The following is an 18,416-nucleotide window of genomic DNA, read 5'->3' on the forward strand; positions in this document are numbered from 1 at the left end:
TAATAAAGGGCTTTAAGTTTAATTTAAAAGGAGAAAAGGTGCACTTAAAAGTACAAAAAAAATTATTGGCATTGTCATTCCCTGCAAATATGTACATCTATTGTGTATCAATAAAAAATTAAAAATGTTGGTGTAGTGTTAATTAGTCATGGCACTGTTATGGTTTTTTTTGAGAGTAGATCAGCCTAAGAGTTATCACTGCTTGGTACTTTGAATGGAGGAGAGCTTACAATTTTTTTTTTTTTTTTTAAATATGTTTAGGTGCAGGAAGAGTTTGATAGCCTCAGTGTCCTTAAATTGGTACTTCTTATTATCTTGTTATTTTAATTAAACACTGGTAACTTTTCTTTCTGAATTTGTCCTCTCCTACTTGTAAGCGCCAAATCCTTTATCCAGTCTTTGAGTTGTTCTGGTGACCTTATTTTTCTTAGTCTATCATATAGCCTAGGGAAATGAGGTCTTCGCATATTCTGTATTGAAATGGTCTTTAGCATGCATAGGTGCATGTAATTTAGTGAGTAGGTGCGTATACTCGTAATATACTTGGTATCTTTAATTCAGCTACTAAGCCAAGGGACTAGAGCCTTCCTTGCACTGTGTTAAGTTGTTTTCTGACGAAGTACTTCTGATAAAGCTGAGCTACATTTAAGCAAAAGTCAGTTTCATTTATTTGTCAGTTATTGCATGTTTTATAAATACCTTTAAAATGTTTTTCAAAATTAGTGAAGTTGGAGGATGTGTGCCCTTGTATAACCTGTCTTTTTTTCTCCCTTAGTGGACTCCAGAAGGAAGACGCTTGGTCACTGGAGCTTCTAGTGGGGAGTTTACCTTGTGGAATGGACTCACTTTCAATTTTGAAACAATATTACAGGTAATAGTAATCACCAGATGGTGGTATCATCGTATGGTACTGAAAAGAACTTGAGATATAGTCACTTCATTGGCATTGTTAAACTTAGAATTGGACGAATTGTTGCCTCGAGTCAGTATATGCTCTTGTAAGCCTTTAGTCATATATTCTTTGAAGCAACACCTTACTAATTAATGTTTTCTGTTTTCACAGGCTCACGACAGCCCAGTGAGGGCCATGACGTGGTCACATAATGACATGTGGATGTTGACAGCAGACCACGGAGGATATGTGAAATATTGGCAGTCGAACATGAACAACGTCAAGATGTTCCAGGCACATAAGGAGGCGATTAGAGAGGCCAGGTTTATACACAATATACCATTTTCTGTAGTCCCTATTGTCATGGTTAAATTATTCTCTAAGTGTATTCTGGGTGCAGAGATGCATGGGCTCTGTCAGATTCTGGGAAACTTTCTGCACCCTATAAACACAATATTTTTCTTTGTTTTCACACATTCACCATTTTGCTGGCACCTTTCTGAAGTAGTGTTGTCCCGGTATCAGCCTTTGCAATATGTTAGAGATGTACTGTCTGCCGCATTTTGCACTGGTTTTCTCTTTTCATTTATGATTAATAATGTGTATACGTTATTCCTTTTTATTATCTACTGTGTAAGACAAGAATATTTCATTCCAAATAAAGAATTCAGTCTTTAATTATGCAACTGAATAAAATCTAAAGCCTGCAGAAAACAACTTCAGAATTCACACAAAGTGGAAAAAGGCTTAAGTGAAGACCTGGTTGGCTTGGTTATGCCACGACTTCCAAAGGAAAGTATAGGACTAAAACCCTCACAGATAACTGGATGTGGCAAACATTAATGGAGTAATGAATGGGTTCTTCAAGCTTTGCAGCTGTAAGCAGATCATTGTCAAGAAGACTCTAGGACTTTTCTTCTGATTCACTGTTGATAACATCACTTATGCAAATGTATACAATAAGTGGAGTTTAAAATATTTTCAGTGAGTTGTATATTTTTACACATCAGTGAGGTATGTATAGTAAAACTGGGGGAAAAAGTTCCAAATACAAGCCTGAAGAATTGCTGCAGCCTCAGAATAAAGCTAAGCAGCATTCTTTAAGGTTGTGCCACCCATGTGTGGGGGAGGTTGACATCTTTATAGAAACATCATCCACTGTAGTCATTTGCTTATCCTTTCAGAATCTTAACAAATTGTTGGATGAACATGCTTCTGCTTTGTAGACTTTGCCTTAGTGTCTTGCCCATACATTGAGTTTACACAGCTAGTCCTTTCTTAGTTATAGGATTCCAAAGTTCAAGGGAGTTTTTAGAGTTATTTGAGAAACTTGAATGATCTTTCGCTACTGGGAAAAACTGAATCCTTCTTGCAGCAGATTCTTTGGCTTGAAACACAAGTCTGAATGTCCTTATTTTAAAGTTTTACTCAAAAGGTGCAACATTCATGGAATAGCTTGCCAGGAAGATGTGAAAATTTTCTACAGACCTTTGGAATGGATGAGAAACATCGTATGTAGGGAGGTTTAGCAATCATTCTTTTAATAGACAGCCCACATTGTTTCAGCTTATCATTTCATGAAGTGTCTGAGGCAGAAGCTGATGATAATTTTGGGAGCAGTATTCGTGTGCAATTTAAAAGACTATGGGAATACTGCAAAAATAGAATCCATTTAGTTTCATCACTTAAGGCAGCTTCATGTGATTTCCTGGTATGATAGAAAATAGAGAAGGAACATGGATAGCATTAGCACTAATAATACACACTTGAAGTTCTCAGAATACTGATGATTGAAAACTCAAACAACTGCTCTGTTGAAGACTTCTTTTGATGAGATGCCTATGTTAGCTGACGACATTCACTTTAAGGGCTTCTTCACTGGATTCTTCCCTCTCCTGTTTATAATGCAGCACAGTGTTTTTATTTTTCCCTGTCTGAGAAACACAGATTATCTGTTAAATGCTGACTTCTTTCCCCTGCTGTGTGTCTTCATGTAACAGTTTCTCACCCACGGATAATAAATTTGCTACATGCTCTGATGACGGCACTGTTAGAATCTGGGACTTTCTTCGTTGCCATGAGGAAAGAATTCTCCGAGGTACGTGTACTAACAGTACTGATTGGAATATTTAAATAGGGAAGACATTTGTGGCTAAATCATCACAACACCACAATACTGGCTTACATCTCCATTCAATTTTCTTACATATACACACCGTCTCAGGCTCTTCAAAAAAACCAGCACTTTCTCTGATTCAATCAGTCATTTTGTAGGTTTTTACTACCAGTGTTACCTTTGAATTTTTTAGCTATAAATTAAATACAAGAATGCTCCCCCCTTACTTGCTTATCTGTATGCATCTTTTAGGGCTGTATTCCTTTTCCTTTTCCTTTCTTGTAGCCAGGGTACTTGTTCCCAACATATTGACACTGTGGTTTGATTTAGATAGCTGTCATTCCCCTGGCAGTCCTTCTACAACATGAATTAACCGACAAGATAGAGGTATCAAAGCTACACTTCTTAGTGTTACGATTTCTGAAAGCGGTTGGTTTTTCAGTACACCACATTTGTACTACATGGCCCGCGTGTTACTAAGTTCGGGTGGCATTGCTTGTTTACTTTTGTTGATTTTATAATTAATAAACCTCTGTGAATTACTTCATTCTTTAACCAAAGTCCATATTCTCACTTCGATTATTTTAGATTATGCATTAGAATATTGGACTCTATAAAGTGGGACTGTTGAAATATTAACAGTACATCTGTGTGAGTTACGTGAATTCAGTGGTGGTAGAGCTAAGGAATTCGTTGGATATATGCAATACAAACATCACAACAAAGACACTTCTGACTGGATCCTGTTAGTTTATTAAGTAGGAAGGTAGTTTTCTCAAGTGCTTAATATGAACCTGTTGAATGTACTGTTTAACAAACAGTACCTTCTACTCCATACCCTTGGTTCCAGGATGCCACAAAAATACTGTCTTTCTCTGACACATAAATACAGGGTGGGAGGATGGGTGCTACAGGTGTTTGGTGTCAAATTATTATTCAGAGCTTTTCCCTTATGTTCAAGAGTCAGCAGAGATAGTTGCCTCGGTTGAATCGTTAAGTTTCTCACAGTTTTTCAGAGCTTTAGCTGTAGCATATAATATTGATGCTTTGTCGACAGGAAAGACTCTTGAGATACTTTAATCTGTATTTCAGCCCATATTTCAAGTCAGTGTCTTCCATCACATTTGCTTAAACACTCTTGACTTTGCACATTTTGTTAGGGTTTATTCACAGTACTGTATGACGTAGCCTTTTTTATACACAGTACTGTATGACGTAGAGAACCTGTCACATTGAGGGAGTTTACTCACTATAAAGGTCATAATATTGTATAACTTCAGAATGAGACAGAGACTTTGAGATGATCATGTCTGAGTTATTTTATGGATGAACTCCATGATCCCAAGGGTGTAAGTGACATGTTCAAAGCAAAATAGGTTCAGAGCCAGGACTAGAATCTTATCATTTGACTCCCAGCCTAATGCCACACTCATGTTGAATCTTTCCTCTCTCTTAGTCTTAGCTGTTAAGCAGAAACAATTTAAACATTTTCTAAGTTTTTAAAATCCTGGAAACTTAGAGAAAATGAAATGATTTTATTTATTAAAAGTAACTCTAGGGTAGCCGGGCACGGTGGCTCACGCCTGTAATCCCAGCACTTTGGGAGACCGAGGCAGGCAGATCACGAGGTCAGGAGATTGAGACCATCCTGGCTAACACTGTGAAACCCCATCTCTACTAAAAATACAAAAAAATTCGCTGGGTGTCGTAAGGGGTGCCTCTAGTCCCAGCTACTCGGGAGTCTGAGGCAGGAGAATGGCATGAACCCAGGAGGCGGAGCTTGCAGTGAGCGGAGCTTTTGCCACTGCACTCTAGCCTGGGCAACCGAGCGAGACTCCATCTCAAAAAAAAAAAAAGGTAATTCTACAGTATTAAAACAACTAATTTTACAGTGGACTATACTAACTGAAGTCTGATCTAAAACCACTTTGCAGCTTGGATTTTAAAAAAGAAGGAAATCTATGTGATAACGTTTTTCAGTCCCATGATCCAGTGAAGCATTATTCAATTTTGGTGTTGAAAGTGTTTCATTAAGAACTTTCCTCTGAAATTTAGAGTGTGCAAGGGATATTAACTAGGAGTTAAATATTTTCAGATAAGTCCAGGTAAATTTAGATGAAGTTAAGTAGATGCTGAATCATAAATGAGGGTTGAGATTTTTGTTTGAGGGCTCTTTATTTTAGGTTTTTACTATGGAAATTTCAAACATGCACAAAGGTATAATGAGCCTTCATGTACTTTTACATTTACATTCTAGCTTTTTAATACCTTTTGATTCTTTTTAAAAAATATTCTACTTGCTTTACAGTAACAATATTTTTAGTACCCCAAGACACTTCAGTATATGAGGCAGATATGAATATATTGAATTGATTATACCACCCAACCAGTAATTCTGATAGCAAGTCTGGTGTAGGAGAAGAGTTATTAGATTCCAGTTGTCCGTTTTCTGTCATTTCTTACTTTTCCAAATTTTATGCATCTGAGAGCTTGCCATTCTCCCGCTCGTGAGTTGTGGGGTCAAAGCGATGGTGGATTGGCAGTTGTTTCAAGGGATGATGAGAAGCTCTTTAAATAAAATGTGAAGTGAACTTACGTAGCTCTACTCAGAGAAAGTTGGATCACAAAGTCAAACAAATAGGGACAGGATATCCTAACCTCTGAAATATAGTTGCCCCTTTTTAAGGATGATGTTCATGTAATGCACGTAGACTCTATGGCATCAGGTAGATAAGCATACTCCTTTGCATTGTTAGTGTTGTGTATCAAGCCATTACTTTTGGACTTAAGTATTCAGAAAATCCAAGAATAATTCTATTTAAGGGGAGTTTGTGATCATATAGTCAAACTCCATCAAATACTTTTCTACAGCATTCCTAAAAACTAGTCTACTGGCAAACATTCTCAGTGATGTAGTGTTCCCTACTTCACATGAATTCCTTTTTTAATTTTAGACGGCTCTAATTTTCAGGGAGTTCTTTCTTTATATCAGAAATCTGCTTCCTTACAATTTGTCTTGCCTACGGGAATACCAAAAATTAATTCTGCGCTTAATTCACGTGGCAAGCCATGAAGTATTGAAAGACAGCTGAGTTTTTCAGCTTTAAGCATACAGTGTGTCTGTGCATAACAGAAGTCATGATACTATACTTTTTAATTTTTAATTTTTTTAAAAAATAGAGACAGGCTCTCCCTCTGTTGCCCAAGCTGGTCTCAAACTCCTGAGCTCAAGGGATCCTCCTGCCTCGGCCTCCCAAAGTACTAGGATTATAGTGTGAGCCACCACACTGGACTTGTACTTTTGAATGCAGAATTTATAGTTGCTTTTTATTTTTATTTTCTTACTATTTTAAAAATATGTTTGAGACCAAGTCTTGCTCTTTTGTCCAGGCTGGAGTGCAGTGGTGTGATCTTGGTTCACTGCTACCTCTGCCTCTTGGGTTCAAGTGATTCTCCTGCCTCAGCCTCCTGAGTAGCTGGGATTATAGGCACGTGTCACCATGCCCGGCTAAGTTTTGTATTTTTAGTAGAGACAGGGTTTCACCATGTTGGCCAGGCTGGTCTTGAGCTCCTGACCTCACATGTTTCGTGCACACAGCCTCCCGAAGTGCTGGTATTACAGGCGTGAGCCACCGTACCTGGCCTGTAGTTGCTTTTTATAATAGTATTTCTGAAATTGTTCTTAATGCTTAGAAAAGGACGAAGTTACAGAAGAGAAAAGTAATCAGGATTTTCTAAGGTGTAAAATAAGCATAAATCTGTTGACGGCAGATTTGTTATACAAAAGTCCTTGTTGGTTGGTACGTAAGTTGAAAAAACAGACATTGATGAAATAGAATATACTGCAGCATTGAGAAGCACAATGTATATGTCCACCATTACAAAGGATGTCTAAGTCACCATAGTTCCATTTCTCCTTTTTTTAGTATTATGGCAATTTATAGACTGGGATTAAAATAACATTTTAAAGTTGTTATTAAAATCTAAAAAAAAAAAATTTCCTCCAGCTTCCCAAGCTTATGGTAAAGTAACATTGTACACACCAGAAATATGTGAGACTAAATGAGCCTATAGGTTATGTTTACACATTTGACTCTGACTGAAATAGTACCATTAAAATCTATTTAATAAACAATGAGTATCTTATATGCAAGTTACCTAGGAGACTGGTTTATAAGGTATAACCCCTATCCTTGTGTTTAATAGGGAGGGTGAGATATTTTCACAATTGTTAAAGACATTTGATAATATGGGAGGAGAGCCGTGTGAGTGCTAGAAGTGTAGTTTTATGGACGTATGAAAGCAGATCACTTAACCACTGGCAGGTTGAAAATATGAAATCGGTAAGAGTATGGAAATACATTTTACTGAGAGGCATTATATTCTTTTATTTTTAATTTTCTCCCACAGCCTCACTTCTCCCCACTATACTCGTAAAGAGAATCGGTTAACAAGTTTCAGCGTGCTTTAATTTTGTTTTACCCTCTGGGTTTTAACAATAACAGCTGACACATTATACTTACTGTGTACCAGGCATATTGTAAGTACTTTATTTGATCTTCCCAGTAGCCCTATGAGAGCAGTACTGATTGTTTCCCATTTTACACATGAGTAAACCAAGGCACCAAAAAGTTAAATAAACCTGTCAAAGGTCATATAGTTTATAAGAGTTGAGGCTAGGATTTGAAGCCTGTTTGGCTCCAGTATTCATGCTCTTAACTACTATGTTAAACTGCCTCTTTTATGTTTTAAAAGTAATGTCAGCAACAGTACCTTTCTAAGCTGTAATTGACAGAATTGTGAAGTAAAGATTTGTACAGGGGAGAAGGGTGTGGGTAGAGGAAACTAGGTACTCAAGTTCATTTTAACATTCTTTAAAACTGTAGAGGTTATAGTGAATGTATGATATATTTAACAAAAATATTAAACCACAGCTATTGATTCACACTACACATGGGTTATAAGGTGTATTAAATAGAACATGGACATAAGCAGTTATATTGAGACTTAATGCAGGAGTTTTTAGTTTTCAAATATAATACTAATGGAATGGAAATTAACACGTACTCACCACACAGATTAAGAAAAATAATATTTTTACTAATACTTTGGATAAGTCTCTGTGTGCCCCTTCATGATTGCATTTGTGGTTTATACTAAATGAGATGACCCCTGTCTACACAAAGATCTTTTTGTTTGGCAGTGTGTTTTTGAACTGTGTGAAGACACATTTACAAGGTTGGAGTGTTCCAAAAAATGGGTGCTTTTTATTGGAAATAACTTTATTACTAAAGTAAAATTGGTAAACCATGTAGTTTATGATAACGAACCTAATTTATTTCTACAAGGTTTTACAGAACACTCCCCAGAATTCTGTTTTCTCCCAAGACAAAAAACCCTTTAAAGTAGCCCATAGGAGAATAATTCCTTACGTTGACTTAGCATGCTTTTAGTGTTAAAAGCACTTCAGGCATATCTCATTTAACCATCCAACCAACCACCTGGACCCATTTTACATACAGCTGCCTGTATTCTGTATCCAGTTTCTTACTTTGAGGAATGGTTTCTTTAAGGCTCTTTGCTATCCTGAAAAGACTAGACCATGGTAGGTTGTCTTATTATGTAAATAATTGAGAGATAAAGACTTCATATTTAATATCTAAAGCACATTATTTAAAAAAGTTTGTGTAGTAGGGTCCTGAAATACTCATTTTACATGATGCATTCATATTTTTACAGGAACGGTTTAAAATTTTTATGATAGGCTTTGTTCTTTTAATCGCTATGCTTATTTAAAATATTGTACATAATATGACCAAAACTTATTGAATATAGATTTGTACCTTGCTTGGGGTGCAGAGTTGCATCCTGCTGCTATCATATTTAGTGTCTTAATTAAGAGTCAAGAGCCACTCCCAGGCACTCATTTGTATATGAAGATTCGATTTTTTTTTTGGAGACAAGGTCTTGGTCTTTCACCCAGGCTGGAGTGCAGTGGCGCAATACTGGCTCACTGCAACCTCCGCCTTCCAGGTTCAAGTAATTCTCCCACCTCAGCTTCCCCGGTAGCTGGGACTATAGGCGTGCACCACTACACCTGGCTAATTTTTTCATTTTTTGGTAGAGATGGGCTTTCACCATGTTGGACAGTCTGGTCTCTTGATCTCAGGTGATCCGCCGGCCTCAGCCTCCCAAAGTGCTGGGATTACAGGCATAAGCCACCATGTCTGGCAAGAGATTCAGGTTTTTTAACAGTGACAAATCCCTATGATTAATAATTTAGGCAGTCAGTTTTCAGAGAGAGCCTTTATGTCTTTACATTTATTAAAGATATAAATTTTATGCTGTAGTTGTCTATTCTATAGTGGTATGCTTCAGTTCGTTTTGAGTGAGGTTTAAATTTTTGTTCTGATGAATTAGTTACCCTGTTCTTTTTATAAATCTCAGCTTATCAGGTCTTTGATAGTTTTGAAAGTTAAAATTCTGAGCTTTGGGAAGGCTGATACAATTAGATAAATGTGTAATATGTCTTGGCTTTTTCATTTTTGGTGAGTAGATTCTTTAACAAAGTATATGATTAAAACATGGTATAACAAAGTAAGTTTTGTCAATGAGGGAAGTATCAGAACAGATACTGGGTTGTTTTTTTTTTTTTTTTCCCCCATAGTAATTTTTTTCCCCTTTAATTACTTTTTTTTTTTTTTGAGTTGGAGTCTTGCTCTGTCGCCCAGGCTGGAGTGCAGTGGTGTGATCTCAGCTCATTGCAACCTCTGCCTCCCGGGTTCAAGCAATTCTAGTGTCTCAGCCTCCTGAGTAGCTGGGGCTACAGGCATGCACCACCACATCCAGCTAATTTTTGTGTTTTTAGTGGAGATAGGGTTTCACCATGTCGGCCAGGCTGGTCTCAAACTCCTGACCTCCAGTGATCCGCTCGTCTCGGCCTCCCCAAGTATTGGGATTACAGGTGTAAGCCGCTGTGCCCGGCCACTTTTTGTGATGTACCAGAAAACTGTATCTCAGCAATTTCTGAGAAGCACCTATAGTGCTATGATCTCTTAAGTTGTAAAGAGACCACAGTGAGGATTTCTGTTTAAAGGAAGAAATGGTAGTTTCTGGGTCAGTTAATTCTTTTTTTACAGGTTGTTTCATAAAATAACCCTAATTTCTCCAAATGCACATTAAAAACCTCACAGCCAATCTGCCAAGGCCTCTGTTTTTTGCCTTTGAATGTATTTTGATGTTTAGTAGAGCTCTCTTTGAGAGAACAGAGTTAATATTGAGGATAGCCTCCTTAGTCTGGCCATCTCCCTATGCCTGTTGAAGACTGTGACAGTCTTCTCAGTGTCCATGTTTGTTTTGTTACAAATGGAAATTATAAGTATTTTACCATATTGAAACGTTAGAAAATATTGAAGGAAGTCAGCATGAATACAGAAACAAGGAGTAAAAGGGTGGTTCTAGGAACTCCTTGTCAGGGAGCTCAATGTTTTATCTCCAGCAGACATTTTTAATGTTATTAAACAAGAGTAGTTTGTGATGCCATGAGTCATCACGTGTTAGATTAGTAGTTCTTAATCCCATCAGGCCCGATGACTGCTTTTTTGAATAAATAATTTGTACACTTCTGAAGTGAACTTCATCGATGACTGCCACGCGTAACTTTCTAAAAAAGGCACCACCACAGGTATGCACACATGCATGCATGCGCAGACTTGGAGAAAGAAAGCCTTACTGCTTCCATTGAGAAATAGTGGTCTGGAATAAATCATGCTAACATAATCCTATTTTTTAATAGGATTGCTGGAGGGGTCAAGGACATTGTAGCCAGACCAATATAGGGAATCTTTGAGCTAATTTGTGGATCATGGTAGAGGAATGTGGCTTTTTAGCTGCATGAGTGAAAGATCATTGCCAAAGTAAGTTTTCCCTGGATGTTTGTTACCTGTGAGACAGGTATGCAGAGAGTGCTGCAAGACTCTTTACTTGGCCCCTGTCCTATTTAACATTTTATATTAATGTAGATGCAAGTATGCAGAGAGTGCTGTAAGATTTTTTTTTTTTTTTTTTTTTTTGAGACGGAGTCTCGCTCTGTCGCCCAGGCTGGAGTGCAGTGGCCGGATCTCAGCTCACTGCAAGCTCCGCCTCCCGGGTTTACGCCATTCTCCTGCCTCAGCCTCCCGAGTAGCTGGGACTATAGGCGCCCACCACCTCGCCTGGCTAGTTTTTTGTATTTTTTAGTAGAGACGGGGTTTCACCGTGTTAGCCAGGATGGTCTCAATCTCCTGACCTCATGATCCGTCTTGGCCTCCCAAAGTGCTGGGATTACAGGCTTGAGCCACCGCGCCCGGCCTGTAAGATTCTTTACTTGGCCCCTGTCCTATTTAACATTCTATGTTAATGTAGATGGTCTTGCTTTGTAATTTACAGCGGATTCAAAACTACAAGTAAAAGTTCACTAGATTTCAGGATTTGAGAAGATACTGTGATGTTAAACTTAATAGAAACTTAAACTGTAAAATTTAAATAAAGATAAATAGGAAGTTCTGTACTTTGCTTACCGACCTCAATTCCAGGGTTGGTTAGATTGGTTAATTAGAATTCATAAAAACAATCCTGTGTTCTAGATGATTGGTGTGAACTCTTGAGGCGTCATGTTTTCCCCACTTAGTAGAATACTTAATAGATGTTCAGAGTGGTGGAGCTTCATTTCTGAGGGGAGTTTACTAGAAGGGAGAGCGGTCTGGAAATCATGAAGAAAGAGTAAAGGGAAGATTAGTATTTTGCTTGGTTAAAAGAGACTTGTGATTATAGTTACTTTCAGATACTTAATGTATTTTGGAAGTAGGATTTGATTTATTTTATATAGGCCTAAAATATAGGGGATGAGGAGGATATAGGACATCATATTTGGATTTCATTATGGAAATTATTTTCCTGTGGAAAGGTAAGAGAATGTGACCAGGCACAATAGCTCTAATCCCAGCTCTTTGGGAGGCTGAGGTGGGAAGGTTGCTTGAAGCCAGGAGTTTGAGACCAGCTTGGGCAACAAAGTGAGACCCGCCTGGGCAACAAAGTGAGACCCTGTTTCTACAAAAAAATGAAAAACATGGTGGCATGCACGTGTAGTCCCAGCTACTCAGAAGGTAGAGGCAGGAGGATTGCTTGAGTCTGGGAGTTCGAGGCTGCAGTGAGCCGAGATTGTGCCACTGCACATCCTGGACGACAGAGGGACACCCTGTGTTTTTCCCCCATGAAAGAAAAGAGAACAACGGACTGTTGTGTGAGCTATTGGGCTTCCCTTTCATGAAATTTTGCCACATTTAGCTTGCCACCTACCTATCAGGGAAGTTATAGAAAGCATTTCCTTTTCAGATGGATGGTCAGATTTGATAATATTAACGTTAGTTTTATGTTTCAGGGCAGACCTAAAGTCTGAAAGTCAAGCGTTGCAAAGAGTTAAGTGACTAGGTTGTATCACAAAGGGAAATGTTGCCAACCTCTGTTGAGACATTGGATAATGTTATTAACACTGTTATTTGAAGTAATGAATGGAGTCTCAAAATTCACCTAATCTTTGAAAAAGTTTTTGAAATATTTATACTTCTTAGTTGTATATATACAGTAAATGCACAAATCTTAAATGTACAGTATAATGGGTTTTTCATATTTATATACTTGCCTAACTACCTCTAGATAAGATACAGAGTAATTTTAGGAGTCAAAGATTTCTTCATGCCCCTTTCCCACCTTAGCTTTTTACTAGGTAGGTTAGGCTTTGAAAGATATTTTCATTAAGTTATTTTTCTTTGTCTTTTCTTTATGTTTTGTGATTTTTGTGGTTTTTATCTCACCTTCCACTGTGTAGAGTTGTCTTAATTACCTTTCATTGATTTGCATCTATATTCTTTTTTAAAAAATATATGCAGTCCTGAATCTAGATGCCTCCATATTCTTTTAAAAATACTGTTTTACTACTTTTTCTGATCAGCTTCATCTGCTAGTCTCCTGCTACTGCAACCAACTCATTGGAAGTATATAAAGAGACACTATTGCACATAATTGCATATGAAATCACAAGCTCTAGAAGCTGAATGTTAGTCACAGTTTCAGCTCTTAGCAGCCAGTTTCAGCTCTTAGCAGCCATGTGACACTGGGGCAAGTTATAATACTTTGTGTCCTCATCTATAAAGTGAGGTATTGACCTTGTTGATATGTCATTTCCAAAGTGAATTTCAGAGCCTGCTTCCAAATCTCTGGACTATTTTAGGATAAAAGTGGTTATTTCAGAACTTATTTGAATATTTTTCAACCATTGTTATGACAGTAGTATAGGCTTTTATATTTATAAGCAGTCTGTAAATACGACTATTTGTTTAAACAAGCTGTCATGATTTTTTAGTGTTTTTAGATGTAAAAAATTCAACAGATACGAACTTAGAATTGGCCTTTTTGAAGTCCTGTAAAAGGGCTGTGCGTGGTGGCTCATGCCTGTAATCCCAGCACTTTGGGAGGCCAAGACAGGTGGATCACTTGAGATCAGGCGTTTGAGACCAGCCTGGCCAACATGGTGAAACCCTGTCTCTACTCAGAATACAAAAATCAGCTGGGCATGGTGGCATGTTCCTGTAATCCCAGCTTCTCGGGAGGCTGAGGCAAGAGAATTGCTTGAACCCAGGAGGCAGAGGAGGTTGCAATGAACCGACAGTGTGCCATTGCACTCCAGCCTGGGCAACAAGAGCAAAACTCCATCTCAAAAATAAGTGAATAAATAAATAGTCTTATAAAAGGATTTAAAGATTTTATCTTAGTTGTTAGATGCATCAGATAATTAATGATGACATGCTGTGGCCAGTGTGCTGTCATTGGTTCTTTTGCTGATAAAAATTTAGTAGCATGGCCTCTTCCCTTTAGCACCATGTCCAACATTTTCCTAGTTATCTTATTTCTTCAGAAATGTTTTGTGGATTGATGAGGTACCACATCAAGCAGGAATACTGTTTTACATCGACAGTGAGTAGTCTCCACAGCTCATCAGCAGCAGGCTGTGGTCATTGGTGCCCAGACTGTTTCATCAGGACAGCATTTAGTTTTTTTGGGGGTAAGAACAGTTTTCCTGCTGACCAACCTGAAGCATAAGAATTAATCCCTAACTCCATTTAGTGATAAGGAAGTTGGATGAACAAGTGATAGCTCTGGTAAAATGTTACTTCATTTTGTTGTCTTGGATGAGTAATGTGTCAGCAGTAAGGTGGGAGTCTTGGGGAAAATGTACTATACATATATTTTTGTTGCAGTAGACAAGGTTCAAATATAGAAATCTAATGTCTTGTTTGGACTCTCCTTGTTACCCTCTGCATCCACCCCATCAAACTTGTCAGTTTGACCAAACAGACTCGCTGACTTTGGGGACTTACTCTGCCCTCAGAGTCTTCAGTATAGTTTGTTGCGGGGTAGGAGCCGAATCCTTACCTGTGACATAGCAGATATGGGCCTGATTCAGTGACTCTTAAGATCAGAGAGGTGACATCTGTAGTAAAAAGCATTTTAAGTGTAGTGATTTCTGAACTAAGATGCTGCTCCTTTCTTGAGGTCGTATAGTATAGCACTCAGTTTTAATGTTCTTTCTGTGGAACCTGGGTATTAAATACCTCAACAATTTGGTGGTGGTAATATTAAAAACATTTTTTTGCAATGGTTAAATCAGATCATTTCGTTTCCTGAAATCTATGCAAATTGTTCCATTTATATCTTTTTTAAGTGTATTAATCTGATTTTAAAATTCATTATTATTTTTCAGAGACAGGGTTTTGCTCTGTTGCCCAGGTTGGAGTACATTGGCATGATCATAGCTCACTATAACCTCAAACTCCTGGCCTTAAGCCATCCTCCTGCCCAACCTATTTTTTTTCTTTCTTTTTTTTTTTAGAGTGTCTTCACTCTAAATATCATTATCATCATCATTATTATTATTATTATTATTATTTTGAGATAAGGTCTTGCTCTGTCAACTCAGGCTGGAGTGCAGTGGCATGATCTTGGCTTTCTGCAGCCTCCACCTGCCAGGCTCAAGTGATCCTCCCACCTCAGCCTCCCGAGAAGCTGGGGCTACAGGTACGTGCCACCATGTGTGGCTAACTTTTGTATTTTCAGTAGAGACAGGGTTTCACCATGTTGCCTAGGCTGGGCTTGAACTCCTGGGCTCAAGTGATCCGCCTGCCTCTGCCTCCCAAAGTACTGAGATTGTAGGCATGAGCCACCGTGCCTTGCCATCAGTCTGATTTTTTAGAACATTGTTAGTTTTACAGTTTTTATGTTTTAGTGTGCCATGCAAATGTAAGTTCCCAAGGGTCTTCTGAGTGGAAATAAAATGTTTTAAAACAAAAATTTGTAAGAGTATTCACTAGACATTTTGTTTAATTTTTAAAATTCTAGCAGGTAAATCATTAAATCAATTACTGTAAATTACCTTCAGTTTTTGAATTAGCTGTTTTACTTATTTTTACATTTTAACCTCTGAAAGAAATAAAATTCGCTGTTTTAAAATAGTTTTTCCCATATTTTTTATATATTTATATATATATAAATTTTTTTTTTTTTTTTTTTTGAGACGGAGTCTCGCTCTGTTGCCCAGGCTGGAGTGCAGTGGCGCGATCTCGGCTCACTGCAAGCTCCGCCTCCTGGGTTCACGCCATTCTCCTGCCTCAGCCTCCCGAGTAGCTGGGACTATAGGCGCCCGCCACCTCGCCCGGCTAATTTTTTTGTATTTTTTTTTAGTAGAGACGGGGTTTCACCGTGTTAGCCAGGATGGTCTCGATCTCCTGACCTCGTGATCCACCCGTCTCGGCCTCCCAAAGTGCTGGGATTACAGGCTTGAGCCACCGTGCCCAGCCTTTTTTTTTTTTTTTTTTTTTTTTAAGACGGAGTTTCACTCTTGTTGCCCAAGCTGGAGTGCAGTGACACAATCTCAGCTCACTGCAACTTCCGCCTCTCGGGTTCAAACAATTCTCGTGCGTCAGCCTCTCAGATAGCTGGGATTACAGGCACATGCTACTATGCCTGGCTAATTTTTGTGTTTTTAGTAGAGATGGGGTTTCACCATGTTGCCCAGGCTGGTCTTGAATTCCTGGCCTCAAGTCATTCATCTGCCTCGTTCTCCCAAAGTGCTGGGATTGCAGGCGTGAGCTACTGTGCCCGGCCTTCCCTTATATTTTTGACTTAAAACAAGTTTATTCTTGGCTGGGTGCGGTGACTCATGCCAGTAATCCCAGCACTTCGGGAGGCGCAAGGCAGGCAGATCACTTGAGCCCAGGAGTTTGAGACCAGCCTTGGCAACATGGCGAAACCTCATTTGTACAAAACAAATACAAAAAGTTAACCGGGTGTGGTGGTGTGTGCCTGTGGTCCCTGCTACCAGGGAGGCTGAGGTAGGAGGATCTCTTGAACCTGGGATATCCGAGGCTGCAGTGAGCCAAGATTTCACCACCGCACTCAAGCCTGGGTGACAGAATGAGACCCTGTCCTTCTCTCCCCTGAAACACCAGTTCTACAATGAGAAATAGGCTGATACATTTTTGACTTAAGAAGAAGCAGATATAAGCAGATATTAGGAATTACAGCCTGTGAGAGAATGGCGTGAACCTGGGAGGTGGAGCTTGCAGTGAGCTGAGATTGGGCCACTGCACTCCAGCCTGGGCTGCAGAGCGAGACTCCGTCTCAAAAAAAAAAAAAAAGAAAAAGAAAAAGAAAAAAAAAGCCTGTGAAATGAAAGGTATTTGAAAGACTCAGTATGATGGAGAGTTTCAGTTCTTGCTGAGGAGAAACACTGAGGACTGTGATAATTGTAAAGGTTAAAGTTTGACAGAGTTACTGAGGGCTTGTCTTGAAAGAGAAAGTAGTCAACACCATGGTGTTTTTTTTTTTTATTTTATTTTAGAGGTGGAGTCCTGCTCTGTTGGCCAGGCTGGAGGGCAGAGGCACGATCTCAGCTCACTGCATTCTCTGCCTCCCTGGCTCAAGCGATTCTCCTGCCTCAGCCTCCCAAATAGCTGGGATTACAGGTGTGTGCTACCATGCTGGCTAATTTTTTTTATTTTTAGTAGAGATGGGGTTTCATCATGTTGGCCACGCTGGTCTCAAATCCCTGACCTCGGGTGATCCACCTGCTTTGGCCTCCCAAAGTGCTGGGATTACAGGCATGAGCCACCATGATGGCCTTATGGTGTTTCTTCATCATCATTTTATTTTGTTTTTATTGAGACTGTTTTACTCGGTCACCCAGGTTGGAGTGCAGTGGCACGATCACAACTCACTGGAGCCTCAACTGCCTGGGCTTATGCAGTCCACCTGAGCTTTCTGAGTAGCTGGGACTGCAGGTACATGCCACTATGCCTGTCTAACTTTATTTTAGTTTTAATAGAGATAAGATGTCACTATGTTGCCTAAGCTGGTCTCAAACTCCTGGGCTCAAGAGATTTTTCCCATCTTGGCCTCCCAAAGTTCTGGGATTACAGGCGTGAGCCACCAACCCCGGCCACATTTTTGGTTTTGTACCTGTAGATACGATTAATACTTAGAGAAATTATATGAAAATATTGCTTTATTTTCTTCTCACGGCTAACATACTATCCAGATAATTCCAGTAGTCAAGGTGAGCACTTTTCTTTTTTTTAAGTTTCAGCTACCTAGGAGCCCCTTTTAGGGGGTTCACTTGAGCCCAGGAGATCGAGACAGCAATGAGCCATGCACCACTGCACCCAGGCCTGGGTGACACAGTGAGACCCTGTCTCAGGAAAAAAGATATTACTCACTTTCATGTTTTCCTTATAGCTTCAGCTTTGTTGTTGACGAGCATTTCACTGCATCCTTTGTTTTAAAGTACCTCTAAACCTTGACATATCCCAGATACTTGGACGTGCTGCTGCCAATTGAAATGACCCTTGATTAACTCCTGCTTATTCTCCTGATCAACTTGGCTATAAAAGCTTCTCCTCTGCTTTATCAGTTTTTAATGCTTTTTACTTTACCTGAGCCATTTAAAACAGTTTACCATGGTCTTGACATTAAAAGCAAAACTGAAGAAATCTTATACCAGCATCATCCAAAGCTCCCTCCTTGTGAATTGCAGTTTTAGAGTCATTTTCTAAGCCTAGAACATCTATTTTCATTTCACTGTTAGTATTCACAAGTGTGAATACCCTTCAGCTAAAGACCACTAGGAATACACCTGTAACAGAGCAAGTTGGATTTATTACTTATTGCAGCAAAGAACACAGACCACAGGGAACCATGGGGTGTCCTAGTAACAGGGTGTTATAATGCATTATAGGATTTGGGCTTTGGATAATTTTGGGGGAAGGTCTAAGGACGTGAGGGCTTGCTCTAGATAGGGTGCTGTCGGAAAACAGGCAA

General features: G+C 39.0%; 1 protein-coding gene across 8 annotated transcripts in view; it reads left to right on the plus strand.

Annotated features, from left to right (window-relative positions):
- Positions 1 to 18,416, plus strand: part of LOC105492419 (WD repeat domain 33) — a 110,874-nt gene that overhangs the window by 46,210 nt on the left and 46,248 nt on the right. For 7 of the 8 annotated variants that reach the window (XM_071072520.1, XM_071072519.1, XM_071072522.1 and 4 more), the window contains 3 exons: positions 776 to 871; positions 1,064 to 1,215; positions 2,893 to 2,990. In XM_071072520.1, coding sequence (XP_070928621.1) covers positions 776 to 871; positions 1,064 to 1,215; positions 2,893 to 2,990 — 346 coding nt within the window. Of the gene's footprint in view, positions 1 to 775; positions 872 to 1,063; positions 2,991 to 18,416 lie in introns of those variants that run through there. The other variant, XM_024796210.2, reaches the window with a different exon arrangement.

This window comes from Macaca nemestrina, chromosome 11 (genome assembly GCF_043159975.1).
Source record: "Macaca nemestrina isolate mMacNem1 chromosome 11, mMacNem.hap1, whole genome shotgun sequence".
NCBI lineage: Eukaryota > Metazoa > Chordata > Mammalia > Primates > Cercopithecidae > Macaca > Macaca nemestrina.